At 44.3% G+C, this 24,335-nt stretch overlaps 1 protein-coding gene across 1 annotated transcript in view; it reads left to right on the forward strand.

The window, feature by feature from the left end:
• LOC141106866 (uncharacterized) overlaps positions 1-24,335 on the forward strand; it is a 129,453-nt gene that overhangs the window by 98,553 nt on the left and 6,565 nt on the right. The window contains 7 exon segments of the mRNA XM_073597793.1: positions 779-1,905; positions 13,395-13,445; positions 13,532-13,655; positions 13,958-14,055; positions 14,165-14,311; positions 14,411-14,524; positions 18,354-18,495. Coding sequence (XP_073453894.1) covers positions 779-1,905; positions 13,395-13,445; positions 13,532-13,655; positions 13,958-14,055; positions 14,165-14,311; positions 14,411-14,524; positions 18,354-18,495 — 1,803 coding nt within the window.

Here is a 24,335-nt window from a genome sequence, read left to right on the forward strand (position 1 = left end):
TAAGTATAGACACTATGGAAGAAACGGGTCACAGTCTCATTTTACTGCTGAGTATAAGGATTGTAGTTTAACCACCTGACAACCTGCCACAGTACATACAGTATACTGCAAGCGGCAGCAGGCGCGATCACATACATGTATGTGATCAGCCTTCTTCTGGGTTTGGGGTGCCACAATATCGGGGGGGGGGTAAAATGACACTTAGTTTATGGTGAAGGTCCACTTTAGGCAAAAAGTTATTTCTCTATAAGGGAGAAGTGGTCCATCACCTCAGGACAGTAGCAAAAAAATTAGGGGGGGTGCCCAGGGGTGTGTCTTCAAAAACTTGCCAGTGACCAATCACATAAAGGTACCAGCCTGTAGCCCAGGGTCTATGTTTTAGCCTGTCCTATATGTACTATACAAGGGGTCTCCAAACTTTTCTGAACAAGGGGCCAGTTTACTGTCCCTAAGACTTTAGGAGGGTCAGACTGTGGCCACTGGGAATAGAAAAGGTCCTGACAGTACCTGCTCGGGTACATACAGGCAATCCATTGTAGTAACAAACCACTAATGCATTTTGGATAATGAAGCCTCAGTCATAACTATTTATTATTATAGAATTAGCAGATCATATATGGACTCGGTGTGAAGACTTTTCTGATTGATTTTGGAGGGAGAACAGGAGCCCAGCTGTGAGATCGGCATTTTCACTTATTCCACCGACGGGGAGGAGGAGCTAAAACTCCAGTTATTTGTCATCTACTGAGATTTATTATATTTTTTTACTTCTTTCCAGCAGATGGATGTGATGTCAGGAATTCCTCGGAGAGACATCTTCTATTATCTGCTGATTGTAAGTCAGAAGATAATGTCATCACACAGGATCCTCCAGGAGGAAATCCAAATACACAAAACATACATCACAGACCTTCCTGTCCGGAGACATCAATGGATTCTTCTGATCAGGGGGAATCTTCTCATCAATCACATACTATTGACTGCCCTTATTCATGCTCAGAGTGTGGGAAATCTTTCAAAAGGAAAGATAACCTTGTTAATCATCAGAGAATTCACACGGGTGTGCGTCCTTATTCATGCTCAGAGTGCGGGAAATCTTTCACTCTTAAAGGAGGCCTTGATACACACATGAGAATTCACACGAGTGAGCGTCCCTATTCGTGTTCAGAGTGTGGGAAATCTTTCACTCATAAAGGAGGCCTGGATACACACCAGAGAATGCACACGGGTGAGCGTCCTTATGCATGCTCAGAGTGCGGGAGATCTTTCACTCGTAAAGAAGGTCTTGCTGCACACCAGAGAATTCACACGGGCGAGCGTCCTTATTCATGTTCAGAGTGCGGGAAATCTTTCACTCATAAAAGAGTCTTTGTAAAACATCAGAGAGTTCACACGGGGGAGCGTCCTTATTCATGTTCAGAGTGCGGGAAATCTTTCATTCATAAAGGAGACCTTGTTGCACACCAGAGACTCCACACAGGTGAGCATTCATGTGCAGAGTGTGGAAAATCTTTCACTCAGAAAGAAGGCCTTGTTAAACACCAGAGAAGTCACACAGGTGAGCGTCCTTATTCATGTTCAGTGTGTGGGAAATCTTTCTCTTTTGAGGAAGACCTTTTAAAGCACCAGCGAATTCACACGGGTGAGCGTCCTTATTCCTGTTCTGTGTGTTGGAAATCTTTCACTGTGAAAGGAGTCCTTGTTGAACATCAGAGAATTCACACGGGTGAGCGTCCTTATTCATGTTCAGAGTGTGGGAAATCTTTCACTCAGAAAGGGAACCTTGCAAAACACCAGAGAATACACACGGGGGAGCGTCCTTATTCATGTACGGAGTGCGGGAGATCTTTCATTCAGAAAGAAGCCCTTGTTGCGCATCAGAGAACACACACTGCAAACCGTCCTTGATTGCATTCAAACTACGGGAACGTTTTACAGATAGAAGAAATCTATTTAGACATCAGAGGAAATTCACCTGCCGATTCTTTTGACAAATGTACGATGGTGGAACTTATTAATCCATAATACAACTGGAAGAAAATAATTGGGTAAAAAAGAGGTGCGTCTTTGGAAAAAGTGGTATTCAGTTTATAGGTGGAGATGGATGGACCGGGTCGTCTTCACTTCTTGTATTCTTTGAAGACTCCAATGGTGGGATGTTCCTGCTACAGTCTCTGCCCCCGCACATTTTAGAATCCCCATTTCTACTTTTTTTTCATATTCCACATTTAAAAACAAATACAACATTGACAGTAGTAGTAACTCATAATAGGTTACAGGAGTACACAAAGACATAAGCATACCAGGGAAACATTTAATTTCTTGAGCCTCAGATTGTCCAAGGGGGGCAGATAGGCCAAGTGGCATACAGTGCACATCTCCATACATTAGGGGCATAATGAAAATATTTGAGCTTTTAGGGTGGTGGTTTAATAGTTCCATATCCATAAGGAATAAAATATAGCCATACATTCCTCATTTGAACCAGGACTGAACTAATCTACCACTTCTATAGCTAGCCATGCAAATTGTCCAATCTGTGGGTAGCAAACTAGTAATTGTGACAATACAAGTAAAATGTTATCATTACATGACAAGAAACAAGCAATTGTAGTAATACATAGACAATAAAGTGCAGATAAAATAACTGAGACTCCATGTGACTTTTTGTTTTTGTCTTCTGATGGAAAAAATTGAATATGGATCTAACCTATGGAATGCTAAAAAAAATGTTTGAAGGATCTTCTTGCACAGATTGTCACTGCAGATGGACTTCCTTCATTTGTTGCTAATTGGTAAGAATGTTTCTTCCACTGGTGGTCAGTTGGGTAAAATCACCATTCAAGACCACTCAAGAGAAATACTGCAGTAGACGCTTTGGAAGAGTTTGGCAAAAGAAATTACATTGATGAGTGAGCTGTCAAAAAATGAATGTGAGTGAGAGCTGTAAGAGAATGTAGTGTGGATGGTGGAGGAGAGATGTTGGAGAATGTAGTGTGGATGGTGGAGGAGAACTTTCGGAGAATGTAGTGTGGATGGTGGAGGAGATCTGTCGGAGAATGTAGTGTGGATGGTGGAGGAGAGCTGTCGGAGAATGTAGTGTGGATGGTGGAGGAGAGGTGTCGGAGAATGTAGTGTGAATGGTGGAAGAGAGCTGTCGGAGAATGTAGTGTGGATGGTGGGAGGAGAGCTTTCGAAGAATGTAGTGTGGATGGTGGAGGAGAGCTGTCGGAGAATGTAGTGTGGATGGTGGGAGGAGAGCTTTCGGAGAATGCAGTGTGGATGGTGGAGGAGAGCTGTCGGAGAATTTACTGTGGATGGTGGGAGGAGAGCTGTCGGAGAATGTAGTGTGGATGGTGGGGGGAGAGCTGTCGGAGAATGTAGTGTGGATGGTGGTGGGGGGGAGCTGGCAGAGAATGTAGTGTGGATGGTGGGAGGAGAGCTGTCAGAGAATGTAGTGGGGATGGTGGGAGGAGAGCAGTCAGAGAATTTAGTGTGGATGGTTGCAGCTGAGCTTTACTCTGGAGTTGCAGCTCTTTTTTTCCATCAAGGTAACTTATTGAGGTATAAATGGGATGATGTAAGATTTTGGATGTCTCCATGGGGTGGCAGGACCTGTGCCTGATTAACATTTATGGGTTTCAGACAAAGTGGGACAGGCAATGCCTCTTCATGAAGACCAAACCTCTTTTTACTGCCCAGCAAGTTGTCTTCGGTGGTGATTTCAACACCAGCACTAGGACTAAGGAAACAAAAGATGCCAGTGGTAGGCTGGACTGTGACAGGCTTTTTTTTAATGAAATAGCTAGAGAGGTGGGTCTGGTTGATGTGCACATTGCTGCCCAGATAACACAGGGTTCACTTTTTAGTGGGCTGATAGTCAAAGTAGAATACATAGTTTTCTTTTAAAGGGGAACTCTTCCAATCACTGCATTCTGTCTCTGACTCTAAATAACCCTGATAAACCACCTAGGGGAGGATTACCTGGAAGCTGAATTTGGCACTCCTGGATGATGAGAAGGTAAGTCAATCAATCCTTTGAGGATTTATTTCACACCTGGGCACAGGTATCAATCATGGACTTTTGAGGCAGTAAGTCAGAGTGATGGGAGCTTACAAAACAAAGGATTGTTGGCCTTTTCAAGGCCAAAGGGGGAAATGAACATCTTGACAAGTATGTCCTCTAACAGCATATCAAGGAAGTTTGATAGGCTTGTTTTGAATAATGAAGATCTCGGAGGTTAAACTCTTGCTCTGGAAATGTCAATATGACAGGCATACCTGTTTTCATTTCTGGTAAGGGTTGGGCGAGTGATATTTCCCATAATTCCTCTCCAGAACCAAACACGGTAGAGTAGTTAAGATGGTTGTAGGCCTGCTTGACAGTAAGGGTTCCTTGACAAAGTCCAAGTCCGGAACCCTGGAAACCACCAGGTCATATTATGCTGACCTTCTGGGTAGGAGGGACCTAGTTCAGGGAAGCATATCAAGTTTTCTGGACTCTACTCTAGGATTGGAAAATATAAACTCTTGCTCTGGAAATGTCAATATGACAGGCATGCCTGTTTGCATTTCTGGTAAGGGTTGGGCGAGTGATATTTCCCATAATTCCTCTCCAGAACCAAACACGGTAGAGTAGTTAAAGTGATTGTAAGGGTTTTTTTTTTTTTAATAACAAACATCATACTTACCTCCACTGTGCAGCTCGTTTTGCACTGAGTGGCCCCGAACCTGCTTTTCTGGGGTCCCAGCTCTCTCGGCTCCTCCCGCATAAAATAACCCCCTAGGAGAAGCGCTCTCCTGAGGGGGTTACCTTGTGGGCGCGCTCCCGAGTCCAGCATTCGGCGTCCATAGCCACCGAATGTATGACTCGGCCCCGGCGCCCGCATAATTGGATTTAATTGACAGCAGCTGGAGCCAATGGCTGCGCTGCTATCAATCTATCCAATCAAGAGCCGAGAACCCCCTGCACAGAGACAGCGTGTCCCCATCGGGTCAAGTTCCAGGGCTCAGGTAAGTAAAACGGGGGGCTGGGGGGCCGGTCACTGCCAGGTGTTTTTTCACCTTAAGGCATAGGATGCCTTAAGGTGAAAAAACATGAAGGTTTACAACCTATTTAAGATGGTTGTAGGCCTGCTTGACAGTAAGCGTTCCTTGACAAAGTCCAAGTCTGGGACCCTGGAAAACTCCAGGTCATATTATGCTGACTCTTCTGGGTAGGAGGGACCTAGTTCAGGGAAGTATATCAAGTTTTCTGGACTCTACTCTAGGCTTGGCAAGTGTGAGTTTGATAGGGGACATCACTGCAGATGACGTGGTTAAGGCTATTGATAAGCTTGCCATTTTGTCATTAAGGAGTTGCCTGGTCCAGATGAACTGACAACTGAGTTTGATAAGCACTTTAATTTTACTCTAGCCCCACATTTGGTGAAGGTTTTTAAAGGCTGTCTGGAAGAGGGTTCACTCTCCTTCCATGCGATAATCTGCAATGATTCTTAAGTCAAAGATGCTTTGAGAATTGACAGCCTATTAGCCTTCTCAATGTTGATAGGATACTGGCAAAAATCATTTTCTGGCATTTATTGTCTGTAGTGGGCAATTGACTTCCTCGCCACCAGCACTGTTCTGTTTAGGGTAGAAGCACTTTTTCAGCAGTGTTAGCAGTCTGGGAGGCCTTGGAATGGTGCAGGGCTGCAGGCTAGAGAAAGTTCTTGCTGGCATTGGATCAGACTAAAGGTTTTTATTGGGTCATTAATGAGTAGCTGTGGCTGTTTCTTGGCACATATGGCCTGGGAGGGGGACTTTATCGATTGGTCTGAAGATCTTGTACAGACGGGCTGAAAGCTTCATGCTTGTGAATGGTTGGTGTGACAGACCTAACCAAGATAGGGGCTTCTAAAGAGGACTAGGAGCAAGCCTCTTACCTGCTGACTATGGCTCAGGGAGAGAGCAGATCATTCTATTATGTCTAAGTCATCTTGTGTCTATTAGGGGCACAGGGTGACCGAGAAAAGGATGGACAGCTACTTAATGGACACTAAGAATGTGGTTTGGAGTACTTCAAATGGGACAGTAATATTTATCCACAATATTTTCCAGGAAATATATAAAGACTATTCCTGGTTTGTTTGATTCTAAACTTGTTAATGTTAATTGAAAGAGCTGGTCACATTGGCCTCTGCTTTGCGTAGGAGACGGACAGTCTGCTACTGCGGTCTCCTGCTATTGTCTAAAGGGGTTCTGTGTTTTTATTTATGTTAATATGTATTGTACCTTCTGAGCTGGAAGCCGGCAAGTCTGACCTGCAATGAGACATCTGAGTCATCCAAGTGGTTAAATAACATAATATTTATAGTATGTCAGTTGTTGCAATTATGTTTCTGGTTATAGTTTGTATTGTTAGGGTAATATGATCAGGAGGGGATGTTCTCATGTGGGTTATAAAAGTATGTGTCAGAGTTTCAAATAAAGTGTTCCAGTTTTGTAATTGAGCTAGACTCGTCTGTTTCTTGGTTGCAATATGTGGCTGTAATATCTGATATCTGAGAGTCCAGTTTAGAGGAAGCAGTGTACTGATGGAAGCACAGAAGCGGAGTGTGGGACGGGTTCCGGCACAGTTGGATTGGACGGCCCTTTGAGGTTGGCTTGGGCGTGTATTAGGGGTGTCCTTTGAGTCCTCTGCTATACGCGTTCGCAATTTATCCTTTCATCAGGAGGAAAGAGAGCGGGCCATTGTGTGGCGTGCCTTTGGGCGTTTCCAGTGAACCGCCTATTAGGGTCGTGGCTTATGCTGATGATGTGTCTGTTTCCATCTCTAGGACAGAGGAGGTGGTCTCGGGCTGAAAGATCAATCAGGATAAGAGTGAGGTTTTCTGAAAGGGAGAGGAGGACAAAGGCTTTGAGCTACCGGACACCTTCCCAGAGCCCTGACAGGAAATTATGGTTTTAGGCATCAAATTTGGTCCCGGCGATTACTGCCTTGCACATTGGGTAAGCAGGATACAAAATGCCAAAGCCAAGGTTGCCAGCTGGAAGAATTGAAAACTCTTATGCCCTCTACACAGGATCGGACATTCTGGATTTTTTCTGATGGATGTTGGCTCAAACTTGCATCCACACAGTTACACAAATGTTGTCGGAAATTCTGAACGTCAAGAACGCGGTGAAGTACAACAATTACGACGAGCCGAGAAAAATGAAGTTCAATAGCAAATGTGGCTCTTCTGCTTGATTCTGAGCATGCGTGGAATTTTGAACCCGAATACAATTAGCATATATGTGAACCCAGCCCTAACGTTTTGGGATTTAGCCTGGCTCTAATTCCATTGCAGACTTTATGTGAAGGGCAACCTGAAGCATCACTCTCAGGGCATCACCCATTTTATTTATTTTTTAACTAGATACATCCTAAACATAAAGCCTCTGGTTTATAGACCGGATACATCCGAAATATAGAACCATTTAACGAACTGTCCATGAAGAGCCTCTCGTTTAAAGGACCGGATACATCATAAATATAGAACCATTTATCCAACTGTCCACTCAAAGCCTCTGGTTTATAGACCAGATCCTAAATTTAGAGTCATGAAACTGCTGCTGGAAACCACCGTCTTAGATGTGATTTCAGCAGATTCAGAGCTTTTGCTTAATAGGAACTCGATATCAGTAATTCCCAACCTCAATCCTAGTCTAGCCCTGTATACATCACACATGTGTGCTGAATTCCTTATACTCACAAAATACTTGTTAATTACAGAGGAACAAATGGGAGTTTTACAGACACATAAACATGCAATGCAAGTGAACAAAAACATTTTACAGAGAGGCAAAATGTAGTAAGTAAGCAATTAACATACTTAATTTTTTCTGTGCTTTTATCTGCAATAGTTTAAGATGGTTACAGGATAGGGTTGCCACCTCATCCCTTTAGGCTGGGTTCACACTGCTGCGGTGCGGGAACGCAGCGAATTTACTGCGGGTTCCCACATCGCACCAACTCGCACGGCAGTTCACACTGCCATATGCGAACTGCTGGGGAGTGTCATACAATGTTAATGACACCCCCAGTTCAGCCCGCATATCGCAATGCGAACTGACAATTCGGACATTTTCGGATCGCATAGGTGTGAACACCCATGCGATCCGATTTTGGTCCGAATAAAAAAAAGGGTCCTGTGCGAGTTTGGACCGAATGCGGTGCGATATCAGCCATACTATCTGTATGGCTGATATCGCACAGCACAGACATCGCATGTGATGTGAACAGCAGTGCGCTGCGAATCACATGCGATGTCTGCCACCGCAGCAGTGTGAACCCAGCCTTAAAACCGAACACATATTAATTACACAGGTTCCGTGGCTGATTAAAGTGGTAATTAAACTCACTTGGTGCCCTATTTGCATTACATTAGCCTCAGAACCTGTGTAATTCATATGTGTTCGGGTTCAAAGGGATGAGGTGGCATCCCTATTACAGGATCTGGTGATTCCAATTTTTTTTAACCATTGCAGTGTTATCTTATAATATTCACATACTGAAAATAAATAGGATTTACACTTTATGGACGTTACTCTCAAGGTTGAGATCTTATCCAATTTTATTAAATTGAACAAAAACACAATACTTTCTGAGTCACGGAGACACCGGAAGTGATGCTACAAATGGGGAGGAAGTGATGTTGGGTGCAGACAGGAAGTGAGGTAACATATGAACAGGAAGTGATGTAGGGCTCTAAAAAAGAAGTTCTGAGTGAGAGGTGAGTAGGAAAAAAGTAGAGAGAGCTGGCAGCAGAGGAGGTAATAAGATATTTTTATATATACACTCATGCATACATATGTGAATGTTGTATATATATATATATATATATATATATATATATATATATATATATATATATATGAATGTATATTCAAGTGGCAATCTCACACAGACAGGAAATGATGGAAATTGTAGACAGGAAGTGATGTAGGTACACAAACAGGAAGTTCCGGGTGAAAGGTTAGTCAGGAGGACGTAGAGAGGAGACATTGCTGGAAATCGAGGTAATAAGCTATAATTCACCATCATGTCTGTCCTCTTCCTCCATAGTCACTGTGAAGTAGGCTATGACTGATAGTCCAGATGAATTCTAATTTTAGAGCCATTTACCCAACTGTCCATCCAGAGCCTCTGCCTTATAGACCAGATACATCCCAAATATAGAACCAACTGTCCATCCAGAACCTCTGGTTTTTAGACCAGATACATCCTAAATATAGAGCCATTTATCCAACTGTCCATCCAGAGCCTCTGACTTATAGACCAGATACTTCCTAAATATAGAACCATTTATCCAACTGTCCTTCCAGAGTCTCTGGTTTATAGACCGGATGCAGACTGATGCTGGGTGCCGCCATCTTGGATGTGATGTCAGCAGCACACTCAAGTGACATTCTATATCAGTAGTTTCCATTCTCAGTCCTTGCGTACCCCAAACAGGACATGTTTTTGGAATTTCCCCTAGCCTAGATATAATAGCTGTCATTAATACAAAGCCATTGACGTAGATTTAAAGCACCAGTGCAAGGTGAAGGAAATCAGGAAATGAGTAAAAAAAAAATTATGTAAAGGACGAACACAGCAATTAACATATTTAAAGTGGTTGAAAAGGTAGAAGGTTTTTTTTACCTTTTACTATATTTTATGCAGTAAGGTAAAAAAAAAAAACTGCCGCCAGCTTCCCCCCGCAGCGGCCTCTAAATATATACCTGAACCCGATCTCAATCAAGCAATGTGAATGAGTAGCTGAGTCTCTCTCTCGCTCATTTGCCCAGAGTCATTGGCTTCCGCTGTTGTCCATCAGAGCCAGTGACAAGGGAGCCGGGGGCAGGGCCGAACTCTGATCTGGGTGTCTTAGGGACACACTGGGCAGGGCTTGGGAGCCCCCATAGCAAGCAGTTTGCTTTGAGGGAGCTCGGCAGAGGGGACAAACCAGCAGCGCCGGTGGGGGAACCGAGAAGAGGAGGATCAAAACTATGCAAAACTATTACACAGAACAGGTAAGTATAACATGTTTGTTATTTTAATACAAATAATGAGCCTGTGCTTTTACCTTCAACTTTTTAGGTTGGTTACAGTACCTGGTGAGTCTTATTTTTGTAAACAAAAATAGCATGGGTTGCCGCGCTAATCAATCAAAGTGATACAAACAGTGAAAACCATGTCCATGAACATTTCATGTTGGTCTCTAAACATGAAAAGAATGTAAGTGAACACCGTCTCTTGAGTGAATATCCAATGTGAGTGAACATATACTTCATAAAAATTTCACCCAAGTGCATCCCCAGCTTGAATCTTATAAAGTGCTTGCTTACCAGAGATCTAGACTTCAAATTATAAGAGTCTAGACAGGTGTGGGTAATGCACAGAAGATCTATTCAGTTCCCTCTGTTTAGGGTGGATGGGGGATAGTGTCATAGCTGACAATGGAAATCGCTCCAACTTTGACTCGGCTTTTCTACCAAAGGTGGCGATGGATTTCCATAGAACAGAGGAGATATTAATTCCTTCCTTTTTGAAAACCCTGCTTGCTGCTGTATATAGCTTCCTTGTTCCTTACCCAGGAACAAGGAAGCTATATACAGCGGTACTAAATGGAGAAGCACTGATCCTGACTGAAAAGTTCCTTGTCAACACTAAAGCCTCGTACAAACGGGAGCGTCTGATTTTTGTCAAAAGGGTGTGTGCCAGAATCTTGTCCTGCATACTAACGGTACACAATTGTCGTGCCACAAACACGAACCTAGTGACGTACTACGAGGAATTTCAGCTCTTGAGCGCCACCCTTTGTACCCCTTCTGCTAATTTCGTATTTGGTGTGCATTGATTACGAGCATGCATGTTTGTACTTTCGACTTTTGTGTGACGGACTTGTGTAATGACCATACGAAAATCTGATGTCAAACCGTTGTCCGCCAAAAATTTACTAGCCTGTCATCCAACATTTGTTGGCCAAAAGTTGGACAACAATTGTCAAAAGGAGCGTACTAACGGTAAGATTTTAGGACAACAGTCTGTCAACAGACAATCCCCTGCCAACAATCGTATTGTGTGTACGAGGCTTTAGAGACATCTAAACAAGCAGGGACACTAAGACCCAACGCCTTACTCCCTTCTGCCTCCAAACTCCTTGAACGTTTAGTCTAAACCGACTGAGCGACCACCTCATTGAGAATAACTTCTTGATCCCCTTCAGTCTGGATTTCGTCCACACCACTCCACAGAAACTGCTCTCCTAAAACTCACAGACAACTTACTAACAGCTAAAAACCAATGGTCATTATTCGGTACTCTTACTCTTGGACCTCTCCGCTGCCTTTGATACAGTTGATCACCTCCTCCTCAAAAAACTCAATTTGCTTGGTATCCATGGTTGTGCTCTGCGTTGGTTCAAATCTTACCTATCTCATCGCACCTTCAGTGTCACTTACAACTCCGCTTCCTCCTCTCCAACACCTCTTACTATTGGGGTCCCCCAAGGTTCTGTCATTGGACCTCTACTATTCTCGATCTACATGTCCTCCCTGGGTCAGCTGATAGCCTCCTATAGCTTCCGCTACCATTTATATGCCGATAACACCCAAATCTATCTCTCTACCCCATCAGTCTCCTCACACATTACTGATTTACTAACAGACATATCAGTCTGGATGTCACACCACTTCCTCAAACTGAATCTATCTAAAACCGAGCTCATAATATTTCCTCCCCCACGTTCCCCTTCCCCTGACTTCTCTGTCAAGATCAATGGCATATCAGTTCGTCCCCACATGCCAGGGTGCTAGGGGTAACCCTAGACTCTGAACTGTCCTTTCCGGACCGCATCCAATCCCTGTCCAAATCATGCCTCCTTAGCTTCTTCAACATCTCTAGAATACGCCTGTTTTTAACCAAAGACACCACCAAGCTTCTAATTCTCTCCCTGGTTATCTCTCGCCTTGACTACTGCAAATCACGCCTCATTGGATTACCTTTACATACACTATCCCCTTCAGTCCTCTCTCTTCGGTCCTCCCAAGACCTCCTGCTTTTTAGCTCCCTTGTCACCTCCTCCCATGCTCGCCTCCAGGATTTCTCCAGAGCTTCTCCCATCCTTTGGAACTCCCTACCCCAATCTGTCCGACTGTCCCCTAATCTATCCATCTTTAGACGACCCCTGAAAACCCTTTTCTTTAAAAAAGCTTATACTGCTAACTAATACACTGTTTTACTTTCTCCATCAGCTCATCCCCCACAGCTATTACCTTTTTGTATCAAATGACCCTCCCTCCTAGATTGTAAGCTCTAAAGAGCAGGGTCCTCGGATTCCTCTTGTACCAAATTGTAACTTAACTGTACTGTCTGCTTTAATTTTGTTAAAGCGGAGTTCCACCCAAAAGTGCAACTTCCGCATTAAGTACTCCTCGCCCCCTGACACAATTGCCATGTCATTTTTTTGCGGGGGGGGGGGGGGCTGGGTACCTGGTTTGGAGTGGGACCACTCCCGACTTCTGACCGCCTAGGCGATTCCTCCTCTCCCCCTCCCTCCCGGCAATGTTCTGGGACAAGTCACAGGTCCCAGAACATTGCCTAGCCATTGACTGAGCGCAGCGCAGCGCTGCTCGCGCAGGTGCAGTGCACGCCCGGCTGTGAAGCCGCAAACTGTCACAGCCGGGTACCCACACTTACAATGTCGGCGCCACGAAGAGGAGGGGGGGAGAATAGGAGCTGTGGGCGGCCACATCGCTGTACCATGGGACAGGTGGGTGGCTGTTTTTTGAAAGTCAGCAGCTACACTTTCAGCTGCTGACTTTTAATAAACTCAAACTAAAAAACCAGTGGAACTCTGCTTTAAGCTCTGCGCAAACGTTGGCGCTATATAAATCCTGTTTAATAATAATAATTAGCATGGCAACCCATGCTATTTTTATTTTTATCACCAACTGTCCTGTTGTGTTGTTGCCAGCAGTTCATACTCCCTTTGTTTACATTTCATTTTGAACTTTCTGCCTGCACAATAACTTTCTTTATTTACATTCTTTTTTTAACCATTGCAGATTTATCTTAGAATATTCACATACTGAAAATAGACAGGACTTCCCCTTTAATGACATTGCTGTCAAGGTATAGATCTTTTCTAATTTTGTCGAGTGGAACCCAATTCTTGGTGAGTCACGGAGACAGGAAGAGTGTGATTGTACACACACAGGAAGTCAGAAACAGAAAGTAAAACCACAAATGGGGAGAAAGTGATGTCGGGTGCAGAGAGGAAGTGAAAAATATATGAACAGGAAGTGATGTAAAAAGGAAATTCTAGATGAGAGCAGTAAGCTGTGAGGAAGTGAAGATGCTGGAGCTTTCCAAGAGAAACAACTAGAAGAAGATTCTAGAAGCCACCAAGAACATCACTGATCTGCCGACAGGAGAGGTGAGTGGTGCCGGGAATTCTGGGACATTATCCAGTAACAGACAAGGGATGTGTCTGGATGGTGACTGTATCATTGTGTGTGTCAGGTTCCTATAAGGTGTCAGGATGTCACTGTCTATTTCTCCATGGAGGAGTGGGAGTACTTAGAAGGACACAAGGATCTCTACAGGGACGTCATGATGGAGAATCAGCCGCCCCTCATATCACCGGGTAAGAGGAGACTTTATTGTAAAGGAGAGAGCAGTACGGAGGGTCCACTTAGATCCCCCATCATCTGATAAACACATAGAGGTTTGTTTACTAAAGCTAGAAAGGGCAAACTTTCTAGCAAATTGGTTTCTGCAGAGAAACCAATCAGCTTCCAGGTTTTATTGATAAAGCTTAATTAAACAAGCTGAGGTTAGAATCTAATTGGTTTCTCTACAGAATTATGACTAATTTTGCCCTCTATAGCTTTAGTAAATAAACCTCATAGAAACAATGTATTCAGTCAGTGTGTGCGTTTCCTACAGATGGATCCAGTAATGGGAACCCACCAGAGAGATGTCCCCGTCCTCTGTATTCCCGGGATTCCACACAAGAAGGTCACACCATCCCTCACCATCATCAGGTAGGTGGGACTGAGCCACCAGAACAGAATTCTAAGTTATGAAATAACTTTCTTCTATGTAATCTCTTGTTCCTTTTCACGCATATATTCTATCATCTTTGGGGTTTAGGGTGAAGAACTGAAACACATCAAAGCTGAGATTAAAGAGGAAGAAGAGACGTTGATAAGCGGGGATCAGCAGTCTATAAAGGAGGGAGGTCCTCTGTATTCCTGGGATTCCACACAGGAAGATCACACCATCCCTCACCATCATCAGGTAGATGGGACTGAGCATACAGATCTAAAAGAGGAAATTCTTCTAAGTAACACCTTCCTGTTTAAAAAAAAAATGTATTCTATCACCTTTGGGGTTTAGGATGAAGAAATGAAAGACACCAAAGCTGAGATTAAAGAGGAAGAAGAAGAGACATTGGTGCGTGGAGGTCAGCAGTCTATTGAGGAAGATCACAGCATCACTCACCATAATCAGGTAGGTGGGACAGAGCAACTAGAATGCAAATGGAATTCTAATGCCGCATACACACAGTCGGACTTTTCGGCTACAAAAGTCCGACAGCCCGTCCGACAGACTTTTGGCGGACTTGCGGCGGACTTTATAATGAACGGACTTATATACATACGATCACACAAAAGTCTGCCGGATTCGTACGTGATGACGTACGACCGGACTAAAATGGGAAGTTAATAGCCAGTAGCCAATAGCTGCCCTAGCGTGGGTTTTTGTCCGTCGGACTAGCATACAGACGAGCGGATTTCTGGGTCCGGCGGAGTTGCGACGTAAAGATTTGAAGCATGTTCCAAATCTAAAGTCTGTCAGATTTGCGACTGGAAATGTCCGCTGAAGGTCCGGTGAAGCCCACACACGATCGGATTGTCCGCTGGATTTGGTCCGTCGGCGTCCGTCGGACAAGTCCGGTCGAAAAGTCCGACCGTGTGTACGCGGCATAAGCTTTGAGATAACATTCTTTTGTCTCTTGTTTCTTTTTACAAATTTATTCTATCATATTTGGGGTTTAGGGTGAAGAACTGAAGAATGAAATCATTTCTAGTATTCTTCTATCTTCTACTTCTATCTCAAGGGCATTTCTGGATGAATAGCATTGATAGTCTGACTGACTTAAAACAAGTGTGAGTTTATTGTCACACAGTTTGCATCATAAATACGTTGTAAAAAGTATAATAGTTCAGTTCAGCGTAGGTAAAAATATATGAAATAGAATGAATAGTTATAAAGCTGTAATAAGCTTATGAAAGCATGTGTGGTTCATGGCTGCTGCCTTCTTCTGTCTTCCATGCGTCTTGTGTAACCAAAAAGAAGCAGGAAATTAGGTTCTTAGACTTCTGGGAGCATTCAGCTGTTCCCACTTGTCAAAGACAACAGTAAATATGTATGTCATCTCTCCTAGTGGGTTGGTGTGTGTCTGTCTTTATCCAGGGCCGTAGCTCCACCAAAATGTTAGGAATTTGTTTCATAGTAGCAAATGAAAAATCCTTAGTAAGTAACAATACTTCAAGAAAAGTTGTTTATTCTTCAGAAAGATAAGCAAAGACAAGACTTGCATAGTGACATATGGTATGGTGATGGCTTCAGAAGGAGGAAGAGCTATCAGATGTTACATTCTCCATAGTGTAGGGTTCCTTCTCTCTCTTCCGAATTAGCCATTCAACCCTCTTGGATTCTTATACTGTTTCATAATGTTATGTCAGCATTTCACTAGAGTAACACCCATTCTTGCATATATTCTTTATATGGCTTCAGTCTATAGTTAAGTTGCACAACTCCACCCATTGTCCTGACATAGTAACTCAGAATAGAAGTACCTACACAGCAAAACCACTTCTCTCTGTCCTCTGTCAGCAACCTTCAGAGACCAACACTACAATTACATTATACCATTCATGTGTTTCATATATTTTTTAGAAACTTTTATCACTTAAAATAGTAAAAAAACTCAAAATCTCTAACAAGAACTAAAATACATCAAAGTTGAAGTTAAAGTGAAAAAAAAAGAAATGTTTGGGGATCAGCAGTCTATAGAGGAAGGAGGTCCTTTGTATTCCTGGGATTCCACACAGGAAGATCACACCATCCCTCACCATCATCAGGTAGATGGGCACGTAGACCTAAATATGTATTTGGTTTCAATGTTTGTCATTGAAATAAAAGGTTCATAAAAAGGGTGCATCGAATGGAAATTTTGGTGCCGAAAATGAAGGTGCACTAGGCTGAAAACCGAAAATGACAGTTTAAAAAATATATATATTTTTTATACAGTTGTATGATATTCAACTTTTTAGTTAATATCATCAATTTAAAATAATATGAATTTATTGTTGGCCATTTTTGGCACCTTTTAGTGCAAGAAAAATGCAGTCTGCAGTCTCTAACCATCTCTTGTATCATGTCCTCAGTCTCTGACCATCTCTTGTATCATGTCCTCAGTCTCTGACCATCTCTGGTATAATGTCTGCAATCTCCTACTTAAACTTAAACACACTGTTAATAGTATTAGCAAAATTTCCATTTGGTGCACCTCTAGGAAACATGGTACAGGAGATGGTCAGAGACTGCAGACATGATACAAGAAATCAATGCGTTCTCACCAGTGTCCATCAAATGCAGCCTCACCAATGTTTGTCAGATGCAGCCAACCAGTGCATGTCAAATGCAGCCAACCAGTGCAGGTCATGTGCAGCCTCACCAGTGCCCATCAGATGCAGCCTGCCTGTGCCCAGAAGATGCAGCCTGCCTGTGCCCGGATCAGAGCGGCGATGTCACAGCACTGGATTTGAATTGCCCGGGCCACAGTAGCATTGTCCCGCCTCGTGTGATCACGTCACACTGATCCGAGGAGGACATTGTTACTACGGTCCGGACAATTCAGCTCCCCGACACAGGGAGATTGTGGCTCTGCAATGAGAGGAGGGGGGAGGGGAGGACAGGACAAGTAAGATAGGACCTTGACCAGGATGACACCCCGCAATGGGCGGCACCCAACGGCTACTGCGCATGCGTGATTATCGGCACGATTATCTGTATTTTTTTCTTTCTTCAATATACTGAAAACACAATTTTCGGCCGAAATGTTTTGGCTGCCGAATTTTTGGTGCATCCCTAAAAAAATATATAAATAGGTACAGTAACATTGATTTAGCATTAAATTCACTGATATATAGTGTATCATATATATATATATATATCTATATATATATATATATATATATATATATAGATATATATATATATATATATTATATTATATCACTATAGTATGCCAATCGAAAAACGTTCCTTTACCAGGATCAGGTAGGTGGTCTCGGTGCAGAGCACACAGTAATGCCGCGTACACACGGTCGGACTTTTCGTCTACAAAAGTCCAACGGACGCCGACGGACTAAAGCTGGCTGGTAATCCGATCGTGTGTGGGCTTCTCCGGACTTTCAGCAGACTTTTTCAGCCTCAAATCCGACGGACTTTAGATTTGAAACATGCTTCAAATCTTTACGTCGTAACTACGACGGACCCCGAAATCCGCTCGTCTGTGTGCTAGTCCGACGGACAAAAACCCATGCTAGGGCAGCTATTGGCTACTGGCTATGAACTTCCTTATTTTAGTCCGGTGTACGTCATCACGTACGAATCCGTCAGACTTTTGTGTGGTCGTGTGTAGGCAAGTCCGTTCGTTAGAAAGTCTGCTGCAAGTCCGCCGAAAGTCCGCCGGAAGTCTGTCGGACAGGCTGTCGGACTTTTGTAGACGAAAAGTCCGACCGTGTGTACGCGGCATAAGAGTTCTGAATTTGTACGATTACATCCTTCTACTTAGTCTATTGTTTTATTGCTTAATTCTGTATGTGAAGTGAAATCTTTGCTCCCTACACCCCCCCAATCCCCATCTCCAGCTCCTTCATTGAGCACTCTACATCCCCCCCCCCCCCCCCCCCCATTTTATTGTTTTCTTTTTTTTTCTAAATCATTCCTTTCTTTTGTGGGTCTTTAGTTCATTCACATGTCAGCATGGGTTCAGCAGACTGATAAACTCACCTCTGTCACTCTGCTCTGCAGTACAGCTGATTTGGCACCTTGTTCTGCTTCTCCCTCTCCCAGTCTGAGCTCTTATGTACAGGTACTGCAAGAGAGCCTGATACCAGGTCACATTCAGGTACTTACACTGCTTACATTTATAAATGAAAATACATTTAATGATGTATTAAGGATTACAGAATTGCTGTCATTTGTGTCCTTTATATAGGCTTGGAGTTCGGCTTTAATAGATGTTTTCTATTCTTTTGGTGTTTAGGGTGAAGAACGGATTAATATAAAATCTGAGGTTAAAGAGGAAGAAGTAGAGACATACGTGGGGGGTGATCAGCCCTCCACAAGGGAGGTTGGAATGATTCTGAAGAGTGAAGAGGATGGAAATTCTCTACATATCAACACAAGTAAGTATAGACACTATGGAAGAAACGGGTCACAGTCTCATTTTACTTCTGAGTATAAGGATTGTAGTTTAACCACCTGACAACCCGCCACAGTACATACAGTATACTGCAAGTGGCAGCAGATGCAGGCACGATCACATACATGTATGTGATCAGCTTTCTTCCGGGTTTGGGGTGTGCAAATATCAGGGGGGGGGGGATGTAAAATGACACTTTTGTTTATGGTGAAGGTCCACTTTAGGCTAAAAGTTATTTCTCTATAAGACCCCTTTCACACCAAGGCATTTTTGCAGCATTTTAGCGCTAAAAATAATGCTATTAAAACGCTCCCCATGCATCTCAATGGACCCTTTCACACTGAGGCGTTGCGCTGGCGGGGTGTTGAGAAAAGTCCTGCAAGCAGCATCTTTGGAGCAGCTTTTGGGCGTTGAAAAAAGCGCTTCAAAAATGCCTCTCTCCATTGAAATGAATTGAAAACGCTGTAAAAACGCCTGAATAGCGCCTATAATCTGCCCTGAGCTGTAGAAAATTCACATGATCTCACAAAAAGGTAATCATGCAAGCAGAAAAGAGAGCATCTACAACAACAGGACTGAACTTGTGGGAAAGTCAGAATGATTAAACAGACCATCAAAGTGCCAAAAAAACAGAATTAAAGTGCCAAAAAAAAGAATTAATCCCAGAAAAATGAAGATTTGAAGTAAAACAAGACACGGCTTGTTACTTTACAAGACACTGCTTGTTTTACATGATCTCACAAAGGATAAACATGCAAGCAGAAAGATGGCTTCAATAACGCTTGAAAAACGCTGTTAAAACGCCTGCAGCGTTGCGTTAATTTTACCGCTAACGCCCCTAAAACGCTGAAAAAATGCGGTAATAACGCTAAGGCGTTTTAGGGCGTTTTTGAAGCACCTTGGTGTGAAAGGGGTCTAAGGGAGAAGTGGTTCATCACCTAAGGACAGTAGCAAAAAAATTAGGGGGTGCCCAGGGGTGTGTCTTCAAAAACTTGCTAATGACCAATCACCAAAGGTACCAGCCTGTAGCCCAGGGTCTATGTTTTAGCCTGTCCTATATGTGCTTTATAAGGGGTCTCCAAACTTTTCCGAACAAGTGGCTAGTTTACTGTCCCTCAGACTTTAGGAGAGCCAGACTGTGGCCACTGGGAATAGAAAAGGTCCTGACAGTGAGAAGAAAACAATGCCCCATCTTTGGTGCCATTAGGAAGAATTGTGCCCCATCGTTGGTGTCATTGAGAGCAATTGTACCCCATCATTGGTGTCACTGGGCCCAATTGTTGATGTCATTGAGAGGAATTGTGCCCCATCGTTGATGTCAGTGGGAAGAATTGTGCCACACACAGTACACACTACAGTGCAGTGTGGTGTTGCCAAACAAAATATACATCATGTCTGGAAGGCCACCAAGGAGAGGCAGACGCTCACAGGCCACTAAAAGAGGGCAAGCAGGCTCTGTGTCTACAGTCAACAGTACTGGTCGTGGACATGGTGCATCCTCTGCAGGTGGTGACCATTGTCCTTTTTTTCTGCTGCTGGCCATGTTATTGAGCCAGAACATGCAGAAGAGTTGGTGGAGTGGATAACAAAGCTGTCCTCCTCCTCTGTCACCCAGGCTCAGAGTAGTTTGCCTTCCAATGCAGCTGCCAAAGCGGCCTATTCCACCGGCTACAGTCACTCCTTCCGTAGCTCCACCATCATGCACAGAGGAGTCCCCTGAGCTATTTGACCACAGTGTCGGGTACATGCTGATGGAGGATGCGCATCGATTAGAAGGCTCCGATGTTTCTTCCCAGGTTGAGGAAGGGAGTAACGTGAGCCTAGAGAGAGGGGGTGCCCAAGAAGGACAAGAAACTGACAGTCATGTTCCCCCAGCCGCAGCATACTGCCAAGTTTGCTCCAGTAACAAGGAGGGAGGGGGTGATGAGGTCACTGACTCTACTTGGGTGCCTGATAGAAGAGAGGAGGAGGTACAACTCCAACGAGGCAGGATGTCCTCTTGGGGGCAGCTTAAGTGCAGCCACCCTACTGCATCACACCACAAAGCTCCGCAGGTGCAGGGCGTTGCTGACTCCCCACTGATTTTGAAAAGTTCCTTGGTGTGGGCCTTTTTTGACACTTGTGCAGCAGATCGTACCGTTGCTGTTTGCAACGTATGTCTGAAGCGGATCAAGCGTGGTCAGAACAGCAGCCGCTTGAGCACCACATGCTTGACCAGACATATGACGACCTGCCATGCAGTTCATTGGCAACAGCACTTGAAAGACCCACATCAAAGAAAGAGGCGGATTTCTCCTTGCTCCTCATCTGGGATCTTCAACCCCAAGATACCTCCTGTCCTCTCAAAAACCTGCACTGAGAGGAATGAAGGTATAGCAATAGGTGTCCCAATTACTTGCAGCCAATCTGCTATCAGTACACCTCCATCTGATTTTAGCAGGCAGATTTCCCTATCCCAGTTGCTAAACCGTAAAAAGAAATTTCATCCCAGCCATCCACATTCTCAGTGTCTGAATGCTAGCTTGGCCAAATTGCTAGCACTGCAACTGCTGCCCTTTCAGCTAGTAGACTCTGCCCCCTTTCGTGAATTTGTGGAATGTGCTGTACCTCAGTGGCAGGTTCTAAAACGCCATTTCTTTTCATGGAAGGCCATTCCTGCTCTCTACCGGCATGTGGAAGGCAATGTTTTGGCCTTGTTGGACAGGGCGGTCAGCAGTAAGGTGCATATTACTGCTGACTCATGGTCTAGCAGGCATGGGCAGGGACGTTACCTTTCCTTCACGGCGCACTGAGTAACTCTGCTGGCAGCTGGGAAGGATGCAGCACAGGGTTCAGTATTGTTGGAGCTTGTTCCTCCACCACGCCTCCAAAATGCTAATGGTCATTCTGCCACAGCTCTCTCCTCCACCCCCTCCTCTTCTTCTTCCTCTATGGCCTCTTCTTCAGATTTCTCCTCTGAACCAGCGGTGCTCCATAAGCGGTCAAGGGCCTACGCAAGCACTCAGGCAAAGAGATGCCATGCGATGCTTGAGTTGGTCTGCTTAGGGGACAGGAGCCACACCAGAGATTCTGTCAGCTCTGTAGGGGCAGGCTCAGAGGTGGTTGATGCCATGCCAGCTTCAACCAGGACTAGTTGTATGTGACAATGGCACCAACTTTCTCTCCACCCTCCGACAGAGACACTTGACCCATGTCCCATATTTGGCACACATCCTGAATTTGGTGGTACAGCGGTTCTTGAGCAGGTACCCAGGCTTACAGGATTTCCTGAGGCAAGCCAGAAAAGTATGTGGTCATTTTTGCCAGTCATACAATGCCAGTGTCTAGCTGGCTGACATTCAAAGGGAATGCAATCTGCATACCAACCGCCTCATTTGTGACATGTCCACCAGGTGGAATTCAATGTTGGCAATGCTGCACCGGCTGCACTCGCAGCAGAGAGCCATCAATGAGTATCTGTGTGAGTATGGCACCAGGGTCAGGGGAGCTTGGCTTTTTTTTTCGCCACACCAGTGGCTACTGATCAAGGATGCATGCACTGTCCTGTCACCATTTGAGGAGGCCACGAGGATGGTGAGCAGCGACAATGCATGCATCAGTGATACTGTCCCTCTTGTCCTCCTGTTGGAGCACAGGCTTCATGGAATAATGAACAGGGCACGTGAGGCAGAACAGTGGGAGGAAGAGGAGGACTTCCTTACCTCTCAAGGCCCCCTTTATCCAGATAGCATTCCTGTGGGCTCGCCAAACACACAGGAAGAAGAGGAGGAAGAGGATTGTGTCAGCATGGATGTAGAGGATAACACTCAGAAGCAGTCTTCAAGGGATGGTTCTCAGTCCCCAGAAACCCAAGGAGTTGTATGTGGTTGGGAGGAGGTAGTTCCTGACAACCTCATCCTCAGTGACCCAGAGGACTCACAATCGAATGCGTCTGCAAACTTATGCTGCATGGCCTCTCTGATTCTGCGAAGCCTGCGAAAGGACCTGAGGATTCATGGTATCAAGGAGAGGGTTCATTACTGGCTGGCAACCCTTCTTGATGCACGTTACAGGGGTAAGATTGCAGAACTCATCCTGCCTTCGCAGAGGATGAAACATCTTCAGGAGGCCATGAAGAAAGGTTTGTGCGATGCGTTTCCAGACCCTGGGAGGTTACAATTTCCTGGTGCTGGACAACGTGTTGGTGAGGCTTCGTTCAATCAGAGGAAGAGCGGTGGAGAAGGTGGCCGGCTGACCGATGCCTTTAGATAATTTTCAGTCCTCAGCGCCAAGGTCTGATCGGTTCAAGCAACCATTGCCAGCATCTGCATTACATGGTGCAGGAATATCTTGGGGCAAGAGCAGACTTGGAGACCTTTCCAACAGACCATCCACTGGGTTACTGGGTCTTAAGGATGGACCACTGGCCAGAACTTGCTAAATATGCAATTGAGCTACTGGCCTGTCCTGCATCCAGCATTCTTTCTGAATGCACATTCAGTGCTGCTGGAGGGTTTGTAACGGATCATAGAGTGCACCTGTCCACAGACTCCGTTGATAGACTCACATTCATAAAAATGAATCAGTCTTGGATTAGCAGCAGCTATCAAGCACCTGATGCTGATGTAACTGATTGATTTTTCTATGGATGTGGGTTCCCTTGAAGACTGCCTATGCTGTGTGACTATCCTATTCCTCCTCAATCTTGATGATGCTAGCTTCCAACAATATTTTTGGTTTAGGGCACCACCACCACTGCCTAAGGCCCAATTTTTCTGCCCCTGTTTAACAGGGGAGTGTAATTACAATTTTTGATCAAATATTTCACAGCAGGGGCCGTTCCTGCACCCAACAAGAGTATCTGTGAGGATCTTACACTGTTGTGGCACCACTGCCTAAGGCCCAATTTTTCTGCCCCTGTTTAACAGGGGCATGTAATTACAATTTTTGATATAATAATTAACAGCAGGGGCCGTTTCTGCGCCCATCAAGAGTAATTGTGAGTGCTTACAGTGTTGTGGCACCACCAACACCTAAGGCCCAATTTTTTGCAGAGTATATAGGACAGGCCGTATAGTATATATATACTTCTGTTCAGAGTATATAGTGCCTGGGGGCCCCCCCACACTTTTTTTAAAAAATTTGGGTGTGGGGTTCCCCTTAATAACCATACCAAACACAAAGAGCCTGGTAAATGGCTGGGGGGGGACCCATGCCGTTTTTTTCAATGATTTTCATGTATATTGCTGGGACCCGACAATACATTACAGCCGCAAGCAGTGTTAAATGACTTTTTTTCCTTTAGAAATGTGATTTTGCTTTGGTATTGTTCTAAAGACGGGAAAACTGCACCACTTTACAGGCATACTATAGACACACCCCCCCCCCCCCCCCCCGGCACGATATTTAAAGGAATATTTCATTTTTATTGTTTCACTTTAAGCATTCTTAAAATCACTGCTCCCGAAAAACGTCAGTTTTTTTAACTTGTTTTGCATTAATACATGTCCCCTGGGGCAGGACCCGGGTCCCCAAACTCTTTTTATGGCAAAACCTTGCATATAAGCCTTTAAAATTAGCACTTTTGATTTTTCACGTTCGTGTCACATAGTCTTTAATGGTGTTCGCGTATTCGAACAAACTTTTTTGCATGTTCGGATGTAATGGTGCGAACTGAACCAGGGGGGGTGTGTGTTCGGCTCATCCCTATACCTCAATATAACGTCATGTTCCCAACAAATGAGGAGGAGACACTGTACACCATATGACAGGTCCCTCTCCATTCCCCACTATAAGGTCATGTTCACAACAAATGATGTAGCATCTTTATTGTAGCACCCTGAT

The sequence above is a fragment of the Aquarana catesbeiana genome, linkage group LG08 (assembly GCF_042186555.1).
Source record: "Aquarana catesbeiana isolate 2022-GZ linkage group LG08, ASM4218655v1, whole genome shotgun sequence".
In the NCBI taxonomy this organism is placed as follows: domain Eukaryota; kingdom Metazoa; phylum Chordata; class Amphibia; order Anura; family Ranidae; genus Aquarana; species Aquarana catesbeiana.